We start from the raw sequence: 20,839 nt of genomic DNA on the forward strand, positions 1-20,839 counted from the left end.
ATTTCTTGTGTTTGTCTTAAAAACAAGTGCTATTTAATATTTTCTTCCTCTACACTTTGTTTTGACAATGTTTCTCACATACCTTTAATTTTCAAAACATAATTCTTTCAGCAATTCTAGACCTAGTCTGGAAAACATTTTGTTCTGATTATACTGGAAACAGAACATGTGAAGTATCACCAAACCACTCACTGTGAAAGCATCACTCAGAAAACCATGTGTGTCTTACTCTTTTTTTTTTTTTTGTTGAGACTATTAATGGAAGGCTTCACTGAATTTATATACAGTTGTTCTTCTTGCAGTAAGAGATAGCAATAATTTAAAAAATAAATGCAAATTTCTCTAATGTCACCCTATGCAGTAAATATTTGCTTCATTTTTGCTCCCCAACACTGTGTCACTGTACCCTCATACACGGCATGGATGTCTTAAATCAGATGAAAGTTCCAGTACTGGACATTGTTCCAGTAACAACCTCCTTGTGAATGGCTCAAATGTACTCAAATAGACCCTCCTGGGGAGAGGTAACTGGAACTGAATTCTGCAGCACACCTTTTCCCTTTGAGACATCCTACACAAAAAGTTACCTGACACATTTCGCAAAAAAACCCTCAGCAAAATAAAAGTGATTTGGAATTCTGTTCTGAAAGTTTAGTATTCAAGAACAACTTTGAGGCTGCCCTGTGATCACCAGACTGATTAAAAATGCTAATCAGAAGCTTGTATGATTAGGAGATTAGTAGTGTCTGAACTTTGATCTGCCTCATTTGTGCACACAGGAAAGGGAGAGACACACACCATCACACTGAACTGCTTTCATGGTAGCAGATTTCTCCTCTGTAAGGAATTTCCAAAGGCACTCCTCACTGTTTTGGTTCTTGTTTCTTGCTTTCAGTGGTTCACAAGGAAGGCCATGGGGTTTGTATAGTCACTAACTGTTAACTTTAAACCAGACAACTTTCTAACAGCCAAGAAAAGGAAAAAGCTCTATGTCAAAACAGGCAATATTATAACAGCATTCCTGTTACTAACCATGTGCTTTGGTTTGATCCATGTGATGTTCACAGGATCTGACAGAATTTATGAAAATCCCTCACATGTGAAACTCAGGACCTCTAACAATGGTAAACAACACATTGACACAAATATGGAATATGTGTGAATGACAGCCTCAACTCCAGATACAAATTTACTTCAGTTGTGGCAAACTTGTCATTGCATGTAAGTACAATATCAGTACTTAATATCAGTACCTCTTCAGATCAGGGGTGCCATGGCTTTGAAAATGTCTTCAGTAAATAAATAAGTAAATAAACACAGTAAACATAAAAATCACAAGCAACTTTCATCAGTTGTGGGAAGAGACCCAGCCATTAGAACAGCCTCTTTGAAGCCCTTATAAGTGAAGAAGGGTCAGGCATTGGTACAAGCTGCCCTGGGAAGTGGTGGAATCACAAATCCTGGAAGTGTTCAAAAAATGTGTAGATGTGGCACTTGGGTACATGGTTTAGTGGTCAATGTGTCATTGCTGGGTTAATGGTTAGAACTGATGATCTTACAAGCCTTTTAAAACCTTAATGATTCTATTATTCTAAGCAGATTATAAATTTATTTTATTAAAAAATGAATAAATCTCTGCAATCTCCTCCAGTGTCACCATCCTTCGATCCCTAGATAAAATCTTCATACAGAAAACTACAGTCTTGTCAGCACTGCAACTCTCATTAAACACACAAAAAGGGAATGGCAGACTAATATTTGCATTGCCACTTTGAGTGGACGGGCAGGCTTTAGTCCCAGAAAGGAGGTGATGGAAATCTATGTGAAGAATTAGCTCCCATCTATTACAACAGCTGACAGGGTATAAAGTAGCATCTCTACTGACATGGCCAACCAACACCTTCACTGGAGCTTAAAGATCTCAATGAAAAAAAGCAAGTTCACTATAAATAAAGGTGCTGATCTAAAGACCTTCTGTTGCCTTTATCCAGCTTCTATTGCCTCTGTGTCTAATTAGCCTGTAAATTCTTTTGGTCAGGGATAGCTTTCACTGTTCTGGGTTCAACTTTGAGATTTCCTATCTGGCCATGGAGAGAAATCAAGAGACATAACCTGATTTACAATCTTCTCTATTACCTTTTCGTGTAGTAGGCAAGAGCTCTCACAGTTACCATTTCTCTCTCAGCAGCTATAAAGGGAATGAAAGAGAGGAGACTGGAGCGTGTCTCAGTGCCATTCTTCTGACATGTTTTCCTGCTTTAATGTAAATCAGAAAGTCAAAAGCCCACAAGAGCCTAGGTGCCCATGGAGCTTGGACAGTTAAGAAACACAAGTTTCTGTAGCTATGTGCACGTAAAGAAGCAACAACACCAACGCCACTGCTCCTCTTTGGCTCTCCAGCTTGAGTAAGGCTTTTTGCTCTTGAGACAATTGGCAGTCTTCAGCATGAATCCAGAGCAATTCCACATGCAGCGTGTACCACAGCATCCTGAGCATTGTGCTTCTGCATCTTACTGTAGTGGATAGAATTCACAAGCAAAACTAGCAAACACATTTGAACGATGGGAAAACAGAGAATTGATGATATTTTATTTGTGATTATTCGTTTACGTGGGTATTTGTATTATAATTATGAAGCCATGACAAACAATGCCAGATACGTCTTGTATGTCCTAAAAAATATAGACAATGATCCAGAGGGGATCACCTGAAAGGCCTTCTGTCGTAAACCCAACGCTGTATCAAAAGAAGATCAGATGAGTTAATCCCGTTTTGTCTACATGTGCTTTCCCATGCGTTTCTGGGAGGAATACAGAACCGATGTGTGCGCTGTAGGAGGAAGTTCCCACGACTCGTTGGCTGACAGTAACCACTTAATTAACGTAAACATAAAATTTGAGTTAAAAGAAAGAAATGAAATCTTGGTGGCACAGCCTAGAACTAACCACCATTCCACAAAATGGGTCATTAATTTGCCATCCCAAGCACCCCGCGTTGGTTGCAGCGCAAAATGCGCGCAGAAGCGCCATTCTCCCCATGAAAGCTCATCTGAAAGGCATCTCCTGAGACAGGTGAAGAGCCCCGAGCCATCGGTGCTCCTCGCCAGCCCCGGGGCGCTGCAGCCCCTCAGGCCACCCGGCCCCGGCCCGCGCCTCGGCACGGCGGCACCTACCGCTGCCCGCTGCCCTCCGCGCAGCGGCGCCGAGCGCGACACCGAGAGCCGGGCATTCCTGCTCCGTGCGGGGAAAAGGATTAATTTCGCCACTTAATGCCTTCCCCCCGGCCCGGCGGTGGGGGAGGGCACACGCGCGTTGCCATGGGTGCCGGAGGAGCACCCAGAAAGTTGCGGGAGAGGGGCGGGGAGAAGGGGCCGAGCCGCCCGCCGGGGCTGAGTGCCCGCCCGGCGCCGCGCTGAGAGCCCGCTGGCAGCCCCTGTGACCGCGGCGGCTGAGTCGCCCACCTGCCGCCTACGGCTGGCGGCGGGGGAGGGACGGAGGAAAGGCATAAACTTCAAACTTGGCCGGGCGGGCAGGGAGCCGCATGGATGTGTCCGTCCCTCGGCGCTGACCCGCAGCCCGCGGCGCGCTGTGGGGCGGCCGCTGCCCGAGGAGCGCGGGGCGCCGCCGCGCCGCTTCCTCTGCCGCCGGCCATGGGGCGCGGGGCTCGGCCCGGCCCCTGAGCGCGGCGCCTCCCCCCCGCTCCGGGCTGCCGCCGCCTCCCGCCCGCCGCCACCTGCCTCTCCCTCCGCTGCGCCGCTGCCGACCTGAGGCCCTGGGCATCGGCTTATCTTCGCGCTGCAGCCCGACCGGAATGGAGCCGTCCGCGGGAAGCCGCCGGGAGTGATCCCCGCTTCCCCACCGACCCACTGGCCGCCCCCTCGGCGCCCGCGCTCGCTCCGATGGAGCTGGAGGAGACGCCGCTCGCCCCTCCGAAGACCATGCTGCTTATGCTGAGGAAAGTTCGCAGGAGGCGGGAGATGCTGCTGCAGCAGCTGGGCTTCATCTGCGCCATCCTCTTCTTCGCCTGGTGCATGTCCAGCCTGCTCTCCAGAGCGGGTGAGTGGCGGCGGCGGCGGGACCGGCGGACCCCGGCAGGGCCGGGCGGGCGGCCGGGGCGGCCCGGGGGGGCTGCAGGCGCCCCGGGGCTGCCGGGGCTTGGCGGGATCAGGCGGCGGTGGCTGTTCCCGTTTGGGGTCTCCCACTGGAAATGCCCCGGCGTGCGGGCGAGGCGGGGGAGCAGCGCGGGTTCCTCGGGAGAAAGCCCCGCGCCGGGAGGATGCGGGAGAGGGGGACGCTGCCCGGGGCAGCGGGGGACGCTGCCCGGGTGAGGAGGAAGCTGCGCCGCTGGCCCCTGCTCGTCCGGGGCTCCCCGGTGCCGCGCCCCTCGGGTCGGGCACTGACCGGGCATCACGGGGCAGCGCTGTGCCTGCGAACGGCCCTGGAGGAGTTTCCCCCCTGCCGCTGCATCAGAGTGGAGTTCTCTCCAGCCGCCTGTGGTCCCCTCTGCAACTTCGGGCTGCCTTTGGTTTTGTCTTCAGGTCGTAAACCTTCATCAGCTATAGCTGCTTCTTTTCTCAATCTCACACGCACCCCCAACACCTGTCCCCCCGTTACAGTATAGATTTGACAGAAAATTCTGCATTTTAGGCTGGGAACGGTGCTAATCTTAGGTTTTATAGAGAGAGTATTGTAACAGAGTCTTTTGCATCATTTGTGCATGTGCTGTATTGGTAAGCTGATGCATTTATAATTAACCGTATCATTCCCATTTGCTCCTCTGCCTGCTGGTACAGTTTGGGCTGTAAGTATGCAGCTTCAGGCCCTCATCCTGCAATATGCTTTGCATCCCTCAAATACAAAGTCTAAGGTTGCTGGGACAGCACTTGGGTCTAGGTAGGGCTGCCAACAGTCCTTGAAGATTTAAGAACAAAATTGACTAAGCCCATCACTAAGCATCTACATTTAATATAAGAAACTCAGATTTCAGCACAGTTAGGATGGGTCATCTGCTGGAATGGAAGCTGAAGTTCAAGTGTGTGCTTTAGGGAAGAAAAATCTGCTGGAACTTGTCATAGTTTGTAATGCTCTTGTGCCCAAATTATTGCCTGGCTTGTTTGAGCTGTATCTAGGATGGCAACAAGCCATCCATATAAGAATTCGGTGTCTTACACCATATTAGCATATTGCTCATCTTTAAAACTTTCAACTTGGAAACAAGTAATGGGGGTATGAATATGTTTGCATAGCTTGAGGGATGTTTTTTGTTGCAGTTGTTGTTTTCCACAACTTTTTTAGGTTTTCATGAAAAATGTCATGACTAATGAAAGTTTTTAATCTCCTGGGTTATCAACTAAATCCCTCATAACCTAATTTTTGATAGCATGCTGCATCAGGTAGGGGTTTTTTCAGCTGGCTAATTTACAGTACATATTATCCATAAACACTGACCATCTGTTGTCTATGTTTCTTATAATTGTGGCTCAGAATACTTCACTCTGGAAAAACTAACTTCCGAACTAGATTTCTTTTTTTGGAGGCATTACATGATGACAGTATAAACTCTTAAATTGGTCAAAGAAGAATTTTTGTTATTACAATATGTTCATTTGAAATGGATAAGATTGAGGTGAAAGTGGTTTAATTAAGGGGTTCTATTCTTTCTTTGATTATTATAATTGCATATGGCACATGATCTCCCAAGTGCTCCTATACTCTACCTAACAGGTTTTGTTGAGAATGCTTCTGGAATATGTATTTTGGTAAAAGCTCCATTGACTTCTAAAAAAGTTTTTAATTTTTAAAGTCTTATGAGAATTCACTGTGATTTCCATTTTCTTTGACGAATTATGAATGGTTTGATATTATTAAGCATACCCAAGACTGAAAATTCAGAATAAACTAAAATGTAACTGGAACATATCCATATGCATTTTTATTTTTTCATGAAAGCAGTAATGTAATATGTGCAAGTACAGATGACTAAATGGAAGTGTGATTTTTGCTCATGTCAGCATAGCTGGGCTGGTTTCATCTATAGGAGCTGCAACTGTTGACTTTCACAGGTACAGGCTTCAGCATTTGCTTGCTGCAGAATATTTTCCTGCTGTGGGTCACAGCCAAGTGTTCTGGTAGCTCTGATAGCCAGAACATGCCAACAGCTCGGATATGGAGCCCAGTTGCACCCTTTGGAGCTGGGAGCACCTAGCATGTGTCTGTTGGCATGTGCTCCAGTCCCACCTCGGATTTTGCCCCATTTGCATTCTGATGGTCTGTCCATACTCCTTGTTAGCGGGCACCTGTAGTCCAGCTGGGATGATGCAGGAAAAAAATTTGTGCTAGTGGGCATAATGTCTTTTTATTTAATATAGGCCAAGAATCAGCTGTTGCAGACAGAAGCATTATATCAGGAATATGGAGGAATAGAAGGTTGATGGCATCACCTAATGGGACGCATGAAGAGAAGAACTGTACAGAGCCAGGTAAGATGGGAAGACTTTGTAGTGTCCTATAAGCTCTTGAGATGTATTGGGTAGTTTTGTCATGACCAGTCTGCAGTGATGTGTAAACATCAGTGTTAAACTTAAAAAGAAACCCAACAAATCAGGACTGTTCTGTGTTGAAATAAGGTTTATTGTGTTACATAATGACATGATTTTATGTATCAAAGGCAAAAGGTAATGTTCAAATAAAGGCATGTTTAGGGTCACTGTGAGATAGTGTGCCTACAATGCAATTTCTGTAGCTTTGTTCCTTTGGTGATTATTCATTTCTGTCCAGCTGATGAGTGTATATTGCACAAGTCATGAGACTGTGCTCCTCTTGAAACTATGGGTAGCTAGATATGCAGTGTTTTAAAGGACACCTGAGCTCAGTGATTTATGTTCATTACTGTTACACAGTTAATCATGGTTTGCTAGTTTAGTGATAAACTGTGTATTCAGAGTAGGAATTTATGTTGTGTGGAGAGGGTTGGTGAGGTAAGTGATATGGAAACCCTGGAATCCATTTTACTTCAGGATGTCTATCTTGGCCAAGCAAAAAGAATTGATTGAGGGCAGGAATGGATGATGCATTTTAGTATCAGTGTTAGTCCACAATGCTTTCATCTTCCCATCTGTCTTTCCAGTGTGTATTTCCTTTCTCTCTCTCCTTGCCTCTCTGTGGTTTATGGTGTGTGGGAGATGAGACATTTTGCCAATGGCACTAGCCAAGTTAATTTAAAGTTCAGATTTTTTTTTAATGTGACTCTTTGATAAACTCTGTGGTAGCAATGGAGTGTGCTCCTTCTCACCAGCATGAGTTCTGGGATGCTGTCAGCCCCAGGCACTAGGAGAGTTTGGAGCAGTGTTCCTGCCCTCACTCACATGTTTGTTGTGATACTGAGGTGCCAGTTCTATAGACTGAGGATCACTAGTGTGCTTATACACTCCTGAGAGAGGAATGGAAGAGCATAGCTCAAAGTCTGTGGGTCCAAAAGTTTTAACTGTATCCTCTTGATGTCCAAGAGCTTCCTCGTTCTTTTGTTAGGAACTTTGTGGGTCGGTTTGCTGTGTTCTGCATCTGCAACATTATGATGCTCTTGATTTGTTTGTCAAAGTTCTTAACAAACAAGAAAGAATACAAAAAGGACCTTTGTATCACACATAGTGATTCTTGATGAATAGTCAAAAATACTATTCTTTCCCACTCCTCTTTCATTTTCCTCCGTATATGTGGATGCATCTATGTGATCATGTCTGAGCACATACTTGTCAGCACACTTGGAGTCAAGGCAATGGAGGCCACAAAATTATAGAATCTGAAAGATACCTGTGAAAGTTCTGGTGGAGACTTCCATTTAGCATGAATGAGAACTTTTTCCACAATTATATGATAAAACTACCAAGGCAAAAACCTGCTTACATGTGAATTGGAGTTCCAGAAGTGATACTGACTTCTGCATGTGTTTCAAACAAATAGTTCAGCTTCCTCCATTCTTCTAAAGCCATAAGATTAGTTTAAGAACAATTGGAATAGATAAATACAGCTGGGTCATTTTCATGTGCTTTCTGAAATTCAGGTCTCTGAGGTGCACTTTTCTCTGTAACCACAAGAGATGGACACAGGGGAGGCCCAAATATGCCTCAGGATGCTGAAGTTTAAGAAAAATATCACATGAGTTGCATTAAATTAATAATTTCTAGTCACAGTAATGGTAGTAGCCTTTCTTTTAAAAAGTGTTTATTCAGTTAGAACACGGATTTACAGATCAAATCTGTCACAGGATTGCAGTTGTAGCATTTTTAATCACTTCCTGTTATTCTGCAGTTATGTACTGCTTATCACTGTGTATCTTCTGCAGCTGAAGGGGGAATTGAGTTGCTGTAGGAGTGACTAGATGTAAGCTGCAAATAAAGGGAACATCTGAAAATAGCTGAAATTGGTGTTTGTGGGTCAGGAGTGGGTCCATAAGAACCCATTATTGTTATTGCTCAGTAACAACTTTTGTAGACTTGGGGTAGTGTTCTTTTTGGGCTTTGTTTTTTGTTGTTTTGTTTTTTAGTGTATGGGATGTTGACTTGCTATTTTTCTATTTATTGTTTTCATTCTTGTCTGGTAGCCAGGGATTGAGATTTGTCATGTAATGAGAAGGGAGCAATGATGGAACACCTATCAGGAAGGAGCCAGTAATATAGCTCATCTCTGTGGGAATGTAGCTTGTGTAATCACATGGCTACAGAGAGAGGAGTCCCAGGAAAGGTCAAGAAACTTGGTGGAGATTGCATAGAAGATGGGTGAGGGTGTGGATTTTCAGTTGGAATATGAATACACGGTTCCCTGTGGGCTCCTTTATGAGATGTACTTACTCTCACCTATGTCATTTCTGTGTCTGCTCTGAGCATGAGGGGCTGTACAAATGCATGTCTGTGTCTATGGTATATAGCAGTTTTCTTTTGTTGTGTGAATGTTTTTATGTGTGTGTTTAGGATACAAGAATTTCATAGTACCTTGAGAAATGCAGGTTCTTGCTGAGAGCCTGTTAATCCCTCGTGTTATTGCTGTGCTCCCATTTCATTAGCTTCCCACACAATTCTTCAGCTTTACCTCCCTTTTTCCAAAGGCTTTCAATGGAGTTAATATATTTACCACTTCACTTTATTTTCTTAAATGTGTAAGTGGAAAAAAAACCTCTCAATTTTTAGAAAAGGCAGCTGTAGAAGTTTATAAGACTATGAGATCCCTGCACTTCACGACACTGGCAAGAAAGGCCTCACCCTTTGTAATATATCTTGGGATAAAAACTCTGTAAGCTTCTACAAGTAATGGTAGAAGCTTGTGAGAGCTGCTATCTTCTAGAAGCTCACATAGTCTACACTGTTTTACATTAGTCTCATTTGCTGAAGTAGATAATTTTGTATTGTGTTCTTCTGCAAACATTGATAATGTTGCTGGGGAATTGGATCAGAAGAGGAAAAATGCTAAAGTCTCAACAATGCTGCTTTAAAAAAGAACCAGAGGAGTCTGAAAGAGGACAAATGTACATGTGTGTATGTTACTAGAGAAGAAAAGCTGAGCTTTTTGTATCAGAGGAATGATAATCATTAACACCTTAAGAAGTGTTCCACATTTCTTCTGATAGTAGTATTCTGTAGTCATGAAGAGTTATGGATTGTCTCTATCCCATAGCAGCAAAGGAACTGTAGGTCAGCTGCAGGAAGGAGGTGGAGCCTCCTTGGGAGCACCAAGCCGACCTTGGTTCTAGTCGGGACTGAGACCAAATCCTCACCACAGTTAACATGTTCTGTAGCATTTTTCTATTAAAGATCATTCCTGGCTTTAAACTTCCCCATTGTTGAAAGCTTCTCTGCTTTGATAAAAGCACATTGATTGGTCTTTATATTGTCCTGGAGGCTAGAGGGCTTAAAAATTGTATGTAGAAGGCTCTGGACTTGGGAAATTTCATGAGAGCCTGGGATTTTTGAAATATGAATCGTAAATTTATTTGGTATTGAGTAACTCTCTGGATGGCTTCCTCTTGGAAGGAAACCAAGCTACCTTTTCCTCATGGCTCTGGGTAGATTTCTGTGGGAGGAGAAGTTGACCTGACCCTCACTTGAAGCAGAGAGATCAGAAAAGAGGAGTAGTTGTCTCTAGCATCTTAACAGACCTCATTAGTTTGCAACTGATTTTTTTGCCGTATCCAAGCTCTCGCTTCCATCTGCCATCAGCTTGCTAGCTTGCAGTGCCATCTGCCCAGAAAGTCTGATTTGTAGCTTCTCTGCTCCAATGGCTTGCCTCTTGTTTCAAAATGTTCCCATGACTCCATGTCCTCCAGAACTCCAAGTGACGCTTCCAGGGCACATACAAGGTGGGGTGACTGGGCGTCAGGATGTTTCTTACCACGTGCCTCCACTGGGGCATGTCAGGCTGCTAAAAAACTGATCCAGACTCTTTGCTCTTGTGAATATTTTCAAGTAATCCCTGTATATGGGTAGAATTTTTTTTCCCTGTGAATTAGAAATGGGAATATTTCCATTGTCTTCTGACACTAGTTAGGGAGTGGCCTTGAAACAGAAAGGCAGTGGGATTTTCTTGCCTGTGGTTTGTCAACCGTGTTCGTGAGCTACAGTGATTTTAAGTAGGTGGCTGTTTGGTTCAAATGTGCTCCTTCCATTGCTGCTAGGGGGTAGAGATTAATTGTGGACTGGAGGAAAGACAGGGTTAGCATTTCTTCCTGAGCCATGCTCCATTTTTAGTTTAGCATTAAAATGCACATTGTAGCAATGCTTTGTATACCTGCAGTGAGAGAGAAAGAATCAGTCCTCGACAGTAAAGTGTGTTTCCCAGCAGCATGTGTGTGAGTTCTGAGTCAGGATCAAAGTCATTAAGTCTGTGTATATTTTACACAGTTAGTTATAACCTTGGGGACCCATGTAAGATGTCATGCATTGTAGAGAAACTATAGAAGTCTTAGACAGTTATGTTAGCGTACCATAGAAAGAACAAGGGCCTGTTATTTTTTTCTACAAAAATCAATGATGACTGGAGAAGACAGGACTGATTCTTCCAAGCAATTTTCCAAAGGGGCAGAAAACATTATTTCTTGTACACTTGTGGTAAAGACACTATAGGAACTATTGATTTCCATAAGTTGTATTTAACAAACACAGTGCTTATAAGTGCATAATTCTTAACATGCTGGATTGATGTATTCTTTTTTTCCTTAATCTATAAGATCATAAACTTAGAGTAATAAAGGCTGGTGGAATATATAATTTTGTGCTGATGCAAAGTTTCTTTAAATGATGTGATAATATGTATTTCTTTTAAACAATGAGCTCATGATCTTCCCTAGATCAAACTTCCATTTTGTAGCAGGGATGAATGCCTCAGACCACCACTTTTAAGGATGTGGTATTAATAATCTCATTGTAAACCTTAGTTTCATGACCAGCCTGAATTGGTAAGCTCAGCATGACCTGCATGTGCTCTTACCATGCATTCATACAATACCTAGCACAGAAAGACCATAGTCTCATTGAGATTGAGACATGGTCTCATGTCTCTCATTGAGAGACAATTATTGTGTTCTGTTATTTGCAAATATTTCCCACGTGCATATTAGTCAGTCTTCCTCTCTGCCTTGATGCGTAGAATATGTGCAACTATTGTAGTATGATAGATTTATTGATAGTGCATGCATATGGATTTAAAATATTTTATTACTCCAGTGTGTTATGCCCTCAAAGACCAGGAAATTATCAGCCATAAACATTCTATTTTCATGTTGGTCTAAAAGGAAATGAAAATGAAGAAAGCTTTAAGAAACAATTTCTTAGTTGCTTCGTACATACAGTATTCACATAACATATAGGTGCAGTGTCCTGTGAATGAGTATTTATTTGTGTTAGTGAGACTTACTAATTAGCTGGCATGTAGCTTATTTCTGTAGCTACTTGTCATATGCTGGTGGGGTTTTATTTGTTTTGGGTCTGCTTTGGGTTATTCCCCCTCACCCAGCGATTCCAGACTCCCTCTTGTCCCTGTAGATGCTGAGTGGTAAACTTTATTGATTGTGATCTCATTTGTATGGCTTCTGATTCTGGGGAAAATAGATGGTGTGACAATTTAAAACCACTTTTAGAGGGGTAGTTGATGGCAAATGACAAACATGTTATCACAAGTTTTTCTTCTGTGACTGCCAAGTCTCCTAAATCAGAATTCACACCGAGGCTGAGATTGAACTTCTGACATCTTTGCATGGCCTTTGGGTGTGAGTATTAAATAGTTATGCAGGTAGGTGTAGTTGAAGTTAGTTGGGAAAAGTGGTGGGGTTTTTCTTTGTGGGTTTTTTTGGTTTGTTTGTTTATTGTTTTGGGTTTTTCTGGTTGTTTTGGGGGTTTTTTTGTGAACCGGTGTACAAAACATGCTTTGACTAAACATAAATTTTGAAAAATATACATCCTTCTCTCTGAGCTGTTCATTTTCTAGCAGTGTATTAAAACTGGCATCCAAAATACTAGAAAGAAATGAGACAAACATTTCTCTGTGCCTTGACTCAACCTGCCAGCAGCATCCCCTGGAGAGCTGAGAACCGAAAACGAACTCCAGGGTAATTTATCCATTTTGCCAGGTTTAGGTGTCAAGTTTGCTAGAAGCAGTTGAACACACTGTAAATTAAGATCTGACTAAAATGCCATGTTGAGATGTGGTAAAGAAAGGCAAATAAAACATATTAAATAGTATTTTCTTATGTTACTGTATATTCTTAAAGCTAGTAAAAATACTGCTTAATATAATCTTTATTTCATATGACTCAGATTAATTTACAGTTGGCTTGGGTCCAGTTGAAGCACACTGTGGATAAGGACTTTTACAAGCTAAGTCTTTGCTTTGGAACCAAGAAGCAGCCCTGAAACAAAAATCCAAATTTTTAAAATATAGTCACTTCAGAACTAAATATAATGTCTGTGGACACAGGTTCATACTTGAGACATCCAGGCTGAATGCTCTCATGTGCTAGGCTAAAATATCAAGTTCCATGTATTAGCCCAGCTCTAATATTTACATATCTGATTTGCCTATATTTCAAACCATATTACCTAAGCATTCCTCAGATATTAATGTAGTAATAGTGCAACATTTCTTTTTCTGTAACTGCAGGCAACTCAGGCAGAGAGCAGCTGTGTAAATTATTGGCCTGAGGTCAAAGAGGAAATACATGACAGAATCAAATCCAGATACCTCAGTTTTGATTTAGGCTCCTGGAAAAATGATGTTTGGACCACCTGAAGTTCCATCCAACCTGAGTTGTTCTGTAGTGTGGAAATCAAATTAATTACATTTCACTTAGAACATATTTGAAATCGTGAATTAGGGATTTCAAAATCAAAGTTAATAAGACTTGGACATGAAGCTCTCCATGGTATTGCTGACTGATTCCCCTTTAGTGGGGGATAATGTGTGTGTATTTGGATATGTTCTCTGGTGTGACTGGGGAGTTAGACTATTTTGTAGATATGTGTAGAGGGATAGAATATAAGAAAATAAAGATAGTGTAGAAAGTAATCTTACCCCTAAGGAGTTGCAGCTGGGCCAATTATCAAAGATTAGGAATAGGCCTGACTTTAACAGGCTACAGCTGTAAGCAATGAGAAGAAGAGTGCTATAAAAGAGTGGGGTGGCTGGGTGAGAAGGGAACTGCAGTCAGTTGGCCATTTAGTGAAGAAGAAAGAGGCAGTGCTCTGGGAGCTGCCCACAGGAAACACCACGAAGGTCTGAAACCCTTGTGATAAGGAGACAGTATGGAACTCCTGCAATAAGGTGACAACAGATATGTGCTCCACTTCCTACTTGGCAAATGGTGCTGTTGGTATCAAAGCTGTGTTTAAATGTACCTGTCCTTGTCCACGGAGTTTTGATTTCTGTGTCACCTTGTACTGCAGCTGAGACTGAAGCGCTGCTGTCCTGCCTTGTATGATGTGCAGCTGCTCCCAGAGCTGGCTTTGCTGTTGTAGGAAGTGGCTTGAAAAGGCCTTGTAAATCAGCCTGTGAGCATTAATCCACACTGCTGGGGCTGGCCTAGCACAGTCTTTGAGATTCTGGGTTGCTTGACAGATACTAAAATGCTGGATTCATTTCTGCGTCTCTGTGCGCTTGGTGTTTCATCAGTCTCACTTGGACCACCTGTGTCCAAGGAGGATTCAGGTAAAGCTCTACAAGAGCAGAATTGAGCTGCAGGAAAGTAGAGTGTGAAAAGCACCTGGAGACAGGAGATTGTCACCAGAAGCTGCAAGAGGGATAGAGCAATTTGGGGGTTGTAACTGTGTGGTAGAAAGGCTAAGATTATCCTGTCAGGCATCCTGGAGTTGGAGGATAGATGAAAGAGACATGTGAATGAAGGGAGACTGAATTTGGATGGTGAACCATGGGAGAATCTTGGGAATTGCAAGGCGAAGAGATAGGCCCTGGGAAATAGTAAGCAGAGAAAGTGATAAAACAGAGTAAAAAATCAAAATGTAGAGAGAGGTTTGGTTTTGGTTGGGCAAGAAATTACAGTAAATTAAACTTTGTTCTGCTAATATTTCTGATAAGAACCTTTATAATTGGTTTTTTGTGAAGTTACAAAACATCATTAAACATATTTAGTTTTGTATTCATTATGCCAATGACATTTTACAGAATAGATGTGATTACCCACCTAGCAGGCTGAAAATACTATACGAACCTGCAGACATCAGTCCTGTTCTACAGGGAGTCAAGACTTTCAGGCAGTAAAGAGTGGTGGTTTTCTTTATTCTTTGAAGTTGGCAGACATTGAAGATATTCTAGTAGAAATTGTACTAGCCTTAGAAACTGAGTGAGATGAACTCCTGCTGGAACTCTACTGGCAAGTTGAAGTACAGCAGAGCAAACACTTCAGATGGAATGCAGGTTAACCATGTCTATGTTGTCAGCCAATTGTTTCTTTCTATTTCAACATGGGATTAATAGTTTAATGTTAATAACAGGTGCTACATTAACAGTGCTGAGGGTAACATTATCTACCCCTATTGAGGAACAGTGGTAAATGTGCCTTCCTGCAAGCAAGAAGAGGATAATTTAGACTTTGCCTGTTCAGTTTCCATATATGCTTGTTAGAAAATTCTCAGAGATTGCCTAAACCTGATGAATTACATTTCCCCTGCTTATGATGCATTCAATTGTTTAGTGGGTTGAGTGCAATATGATTGAATCTATTGCTATTCAAAGGTATTTATACCTTTTAATAGCAAGATGTAAGATATTCACAGATGGTGGGAAACATTTAAGCTTCTGGAATGAAATTTTTGAATGAAATTTATGTTTAGAAGTTTAGATTGACTGAAATGTGGAGAATAGATTTATTACCCACTCCCCCCATTTACTGTGAATCAGCTTGTGCTTTGAGTTTTGTGAGCTCCTAGACCAAACCTGACTCTCTGAGAGAGGCAGTTGCTTGGAGCCTCAGGGAGCATATCTGTGCTCCCTTAACTCTACCATCAGTAGAACCACAGCAGTTCACAGCAGCTGAGGCTCTGCCCTACAGATTTAGTGCTGGATGGTGGGATGATATTTCCGGTTTAGTTCTTTCATAAGAACTTAGTCCCTTTACTTCTCATGCCTTTGTAAAGGTTGCATTCTTTACTTGATTATGTAATGTGTTTTTAAATCCTTCCATAGGATCTTTGGCTGCTGTTGCCTAAAATTGTAAAGCTTTTTCTTACCTTCTGTAGCCTATTGCCAGCCTTGCTCCTCTCTGTTGCTGCTATCCTTTGTCTGCTTCCTTTACCTGCACTGACACTCTGAGATGTTTCCAGCGTCTATTTACCTTTTTTTGTTATTTTTATGCAGACACTTCCAGAGCAGAAGGTGAAAGAAACTTATCTGGAATATTATCAATCTCTCCTTTCTTGAATCTCACTTGAGGAGCCACGAGTACTGTGGTGCTCTGAGAAATTGGCTAGACAGAGAAGAAGTCAAAGCTAGCATATTAATTAGTCCTGTTTCAGTGATGTTTTGCTAGTTGAGGGTGGGAGGTCCCTGTAGAGCTGTAGTGTTGTCTGTCCTTGTTATGAGATGCAGTGGTAGTCCCCAGGAGTGCCTAATGAAAATGAACAAGGAAAAAAAGACTGCAAAAAGGCAAAGTGACTTAGCCAAAGTCTGCAGAGAAGGTCAGTAGCTAAGCTCCATTTCTCCCCCACATAATCCTAAATTGTAGCCATATTAAGTTCATTGAGCTTGGAGCTCCATGCCACCATCAGCACTCCTTCCTGGTCAGCTCATGATTTGACTCTTTTATTGTGCTTATTAAAATGAAAGATGCAACTTTTCACAGAAAGTAAAACATTAGAACTTCACAGCTAGTTAAAACTGGTAGCTCAATGCTGCACTACAGAGCACTTCATGTCTTCCACATAGAGGGAGAAGAAGTCTTGGAATGTATAGGTCTTCTTAGTTGCTCCATAGAAGAGGGTGAGTGTGTTCCTGGCTGACCCATCTTTGGCCCAACTGCTCTCCACAGAGAATTGAGATAAAAAGTTGTGGCTAGGGAGGTTACAGGTCTCTGCTGTGGTGATGTTTCTACCACTGGGGAATGCTTTTTGGGACACTGTGTGGAGGGACTGTGTAAAATGCCAACACTCTGTTGCCCTACCAGGAGTAAAATGAGGACTTCTTGCTGCTTGCAGGCTGAAAAAGGAAAGAAAATGGTCAGCAGTATTTTCTTGTGTGTGAACAAACCTGTGCTTGTGCCTGACTCAAAGCTCTTTGAAAATTATTTTTTTGTATTTCATGGAGGGTGAAGGGAGGGTTTTTAGGCCAATTGACTTTTGAGTGCAGAATATGTACTTCAGATTTGAAGGCAGTCCGTTAATCAATTGTGTTTTTCAATACCGTATGTGTTTACTATAGTTATTTGGCTGTACAGGATTGTTTAGTAATAGCACGTGATGAGGGAGTTCTTACTTGGAAAGACTATCTGGGATCATCTCCAGAACTGCTTTAATCTGTGGATATTTAGGGCAACTAAGTTTAGTAAGTGCTACTTAGGTAATTAAAGGTTGGAGCTGGGCTGCTTTCTCTGCAAGACAGCAGACTGGTAATGGGAAATCAGTCAACTTGGTTCACTGTTCTCTTCTGAACAGCACCAAGCCTGGTCACCCAACTCAGTTTATTTTTCTATTGTCTTAGGGGGGGTTGAAAGTCAAAATAATACTATATTTCATGTGGTCTAGGAGGTAGCAAAACCTCAAATTGCTTAGGTTGAAAGGAGTACTTACAGCTGGGAGCAGTCAAATACCCATTTTGCACTCTGGACTCTAATTTGCTTTAAAGAAAAAAATGCAGACTGGCTAAAGAATGATTAAGTCTCTGCTAAATAACTACTTGTGAAGTTCTTTTTACTCAGTGTTTCACCAGTTGCTCCTTAGATACATGTGCAAATTGGTTTTATACCTGTAAGAAAGTTGTTATTTTGAAAAAGGATTATTGACCATATCATACAAGCTTTTCTGTGTCTTAAAAAGTACTATAGAAGTTTCTATATAAGCTCAGTGGCTTTTGAAATTGTTCAGATTTGGTGGAGTACATGAAGTTATTTGCAGATCCTTTTGGTTTTGTTGGAGACTTTCAAAATTCAATGTTTTCTCCTTCATTCTACCTGTTGCTGGATTGAATACTGCACAAATGCTACAAGCATTACTATTATTCTTGGATGAAATTACAGGTGGGATGGGAATATGCTTCTTACAAATAAAATTGTCATCTTCACAACTAAAATTCTTCCATTCAGCAACCAATTCCAAATATTTTGGTCATGCTCCATTGCTGATTCCAGGCTGCACTGTGAATTGAGTGCTGCAGTACAGCTCTGAGGAACCTCTGAGGATGCTTCCTGCCAAGGGCTCAGCTCTGTGGGTTAATTCCATCCTCCAAAGTGTTTTCAGCTGTGAGAGGCTGTACATCTGATAACTTTGGAAGAGATGAGAACCTCCTGTATCCAAAGTGTGCAGGGAAATGGCTGTGTTGGACAATGCTGGCTCTGTGCCTGTCTGTGCCAGACTTGTGACATCTCACTGGGCTCAGACTGTAATAGGGTGAATGTCCTGATTCTGGAGTGCCTACAGACATCACCCCAAACTGAGATCTTGAGCATTGTTACAAGAAACCAGATTATCATCTGTTTTGTATAGAAGACTAAGTTCAGTCACTAAGTACTAAGTGGAGGGAGGTTTTTTGTTTGTCTTATTTAGAGTATTTTTACAACAAAATCGTGCATCTCATTTTGTAAGTAATAGATATGTTGTAAATCTCTACAGCTACTATAATAAAATTATATTGCCATTAAAACAAGAATCAGTAGTTCTGTGCATTGACATGAAATGTACAGAGCTGCACAATAACCTTACACACCAGTGTTTACTGCCAGAGATTGAGATCCAATGTGTCAGTGTGATATGGGGACCAGAAAATCCTCAATTCTAGCTGTGCCTGCAGCAGTGAATTTCTGTGGAACTTTACCTTGTATTCCTTCACTCCAGAAAAAATCCTTTATTTTTATTCCCCAGGGAGCAAAAATATAATTCAACACTAGCAGGGAACCTTGACCTCTATTCCTTCTACAAATATTACCTATTTAGATTGGGCTCTGAACATGGAAAGCATCTTCAAAGTAGTAAGCCTTGTTCTCCATAGAGAGTGAAGATGATCTTGGATTTCCCAGTGGTAGGTTTGCAACTACTTAGGTGCCACAATATAAATTCTCGTTTAGAATAAGGGTAAATATGATTTAGCTTGTCAATGAGGCACCTGTTTCTTGCCCTCAGATTATTCAGTTCATTGCTCTGATTATTTCTTTTTTTTTTTCTTTGTGAAAATGCTTTTCTTTTCTGTCTGTAAAATTGGTGTTTTATATGGGAAAAGCAAATAGATTGCTTGTTTTAAAGTAATGTAATCACATTAGGAGTAAAAATTCAAAGGTACAGTCATTATGTTTCCAAAGACTGCATTTATATTCTGTAGCATATCCTTTAGTGTCTTGCTATTTTAGTTGCACAGTGACTTTATATACTTAATCTTGAAGAGGCATTTGGATCGTATTATTTAACAGCCATGGGTAAAAGCCTCTTGCAATTATGAGATTAACAAGAGTTACACTATGTTTTGATTCTTTCTGAAGACTGATACGTGAATACATGTGTGCTTTGACTAAAGTCATGTTTAACTCAATTTTCTATATCCTTTGGTTTCCCCCCACCCTGTTTTTCCTTTGGAGAAAAATTCTGTTATCTGAAAGATTTTCAAAGAATGTTAAAAGGCTTAAATGCCATAGGTATTCCTTCAGATGCTGCTGTGAGTGCCAGACACTTTACAGCTGCAAAGTAACAAAATCCAAGAACAGAAATTTGGAATTTGGCTTTACTGGCTGTTGAGCTGTATCGTGTATGCTTTTCAAGAGGATAATTTGATTTTCTTTAAAATAAACTTGGGAAAGTAGTATACTTTTTCTCCCTTTTGGAAAAGCCTGCAATCTCCAATAAATGAAGTTACAAACACATAATTAAAGTTGTGAGAAAAATCCTAGTGATGTAAGGTATTAATTGCTGGTAAGTTTATGCTAACTGTAAAATAACTCTTTTAGAACATCATGCATCACTGGATTTATTAGTTCTTAACTATAATATTTAACTTGATAATGTTGAATAATTTTATGGGGAAAAATATCTGCTAATTCAGAGGCTTGAAAGTAGCACCAGGTTGGCTTTCATAAATCAGCACAAGCCCCTATTTCTTGATGTTGTGTAACAGCTGTTGATGTGATGGTGCAATTTAAACTTCAGAAAAAGCTGATTAGTGTAAACCTCCCACATAGCGTTGAGGACAGGCTGAAGGCAGAGCTGAAGTGAAATGACCCATGCAAACATGGTCACACTTGAGTATTCTGGGAATAGTCCAAGCTTGCAAAGTTAATCTGAATGTATGTCTGGGTTTAGATGTTTGTATTTATTTACTTTAGGTGTTTGGTCATCTTTTTGTTCAGTTTGTTTTCTTGTTCTACTTGTTGAAAGCAAAAGTGTGGAGTGGAGTGTTGGGATTGAGGTACTGACACACACACAGCAGTAGCTGGAGGGATTTCTGCTTCAGGACAAAGCTGTCTGGAACTGGAAGTTTGTTACAACACTCCACACTACAGTGCATTCGTTTTGGTTTTAAGGGCAGGTTTTTAAGTAAGGTGGATCTAATTCATGATTTCACTTGGCTCAATTGAGCCAATATTCAGATTTAGTACAGCATTTATGCAGAACTTTAACACTGAACATGTAATTGACCTGAAGTTGCTGATCTTCTGAACTGAGACCTTTCCAATGCCTTGACTATCCATTGGGATCATTCATGTTTCAGACAAAACAGGGCCTTAGACTTAGGCAGAAATCAAAGGTTTTGAGTTTGTTGGGGTTTTTCTTCTTTAGAGGAATGTTTTGGTGTTGTGCTCTACTTAAGCCATTTTTCACATCAGTGGGACCTCTACAAACACAGCAAATTCAGCACTGCCTTATCCAGTGTAAAAGTTAGGATCTTGCTATTATTGCCTGTGAATATTTCCTGTATGCAGCTTCTCTGATTTACATGAGGGATGATGCACTCTTATGAAGCCCTGCTACTCAAAATGGGGAATGGAGATTTTATGTGTCTTTTGTCTATTATATTTACATGGTCTGTAAATCTAGTGTGGGAGCTGACCATCTAATGACCTTTAAAAATGCAGCCTTTGGAGAGATGAAGAGGGATTTGTTAGTTGGCAGATTTGTGCTAGCAGGCTTCAGGTTATTTACGGAAGTCTG

At 41.6% G+C, this 20,839-nt stretch overlaps 1 protein-coding gene across 2 annotated transcripts in view; it reads left to right on the plus strand.

Annotated features, from left to right (window-relative positions):
• The first annotated feature begins 3,325 nt into the window (after window positions 1-3,325).
• SLC24A4 (solute carrier family 24 member 4) overlaps window positions 3,326-20,839 on the plus strand; it is an 84,394-nt gene continuing 66,880 nt past the window's right edge. Inside the window, exons 1-2 of one of the 2 annotated variants that reach the window (XM_077180629.1) lie at window positions 3,326-4,055; window positions 6,368-6,478. In XM_077180629.1, coding sequence (XP_077036744.1) covers window positions 3,899-4,055; window positions 6,368-6,478 — 268 coding nt within the window. In that variant the 5' untranslated portion in view covers window positions 3,326-3,898. The remainder of the gene's footprint in view (window positions 4,056-6,367; window positions 6,479-20,839) is intronic. The other variant, XM_077180628.1, reaches the window with a different exon arrangement.

This window comes from Agelaius phoeniceus, chromosome 6 (genome assembly GCF_051311805.1).
Source record: "Agelaius phoeniceus isolate bAgePho1 chromosome 6, bAgePho1.hap1, whole genome shotgun sequence".
NCBI lineage: Eukaryota > Metazoa > Chordata > Aves > Passeriformes > Icteridae > Agelaius > Agelaius phoeniceus.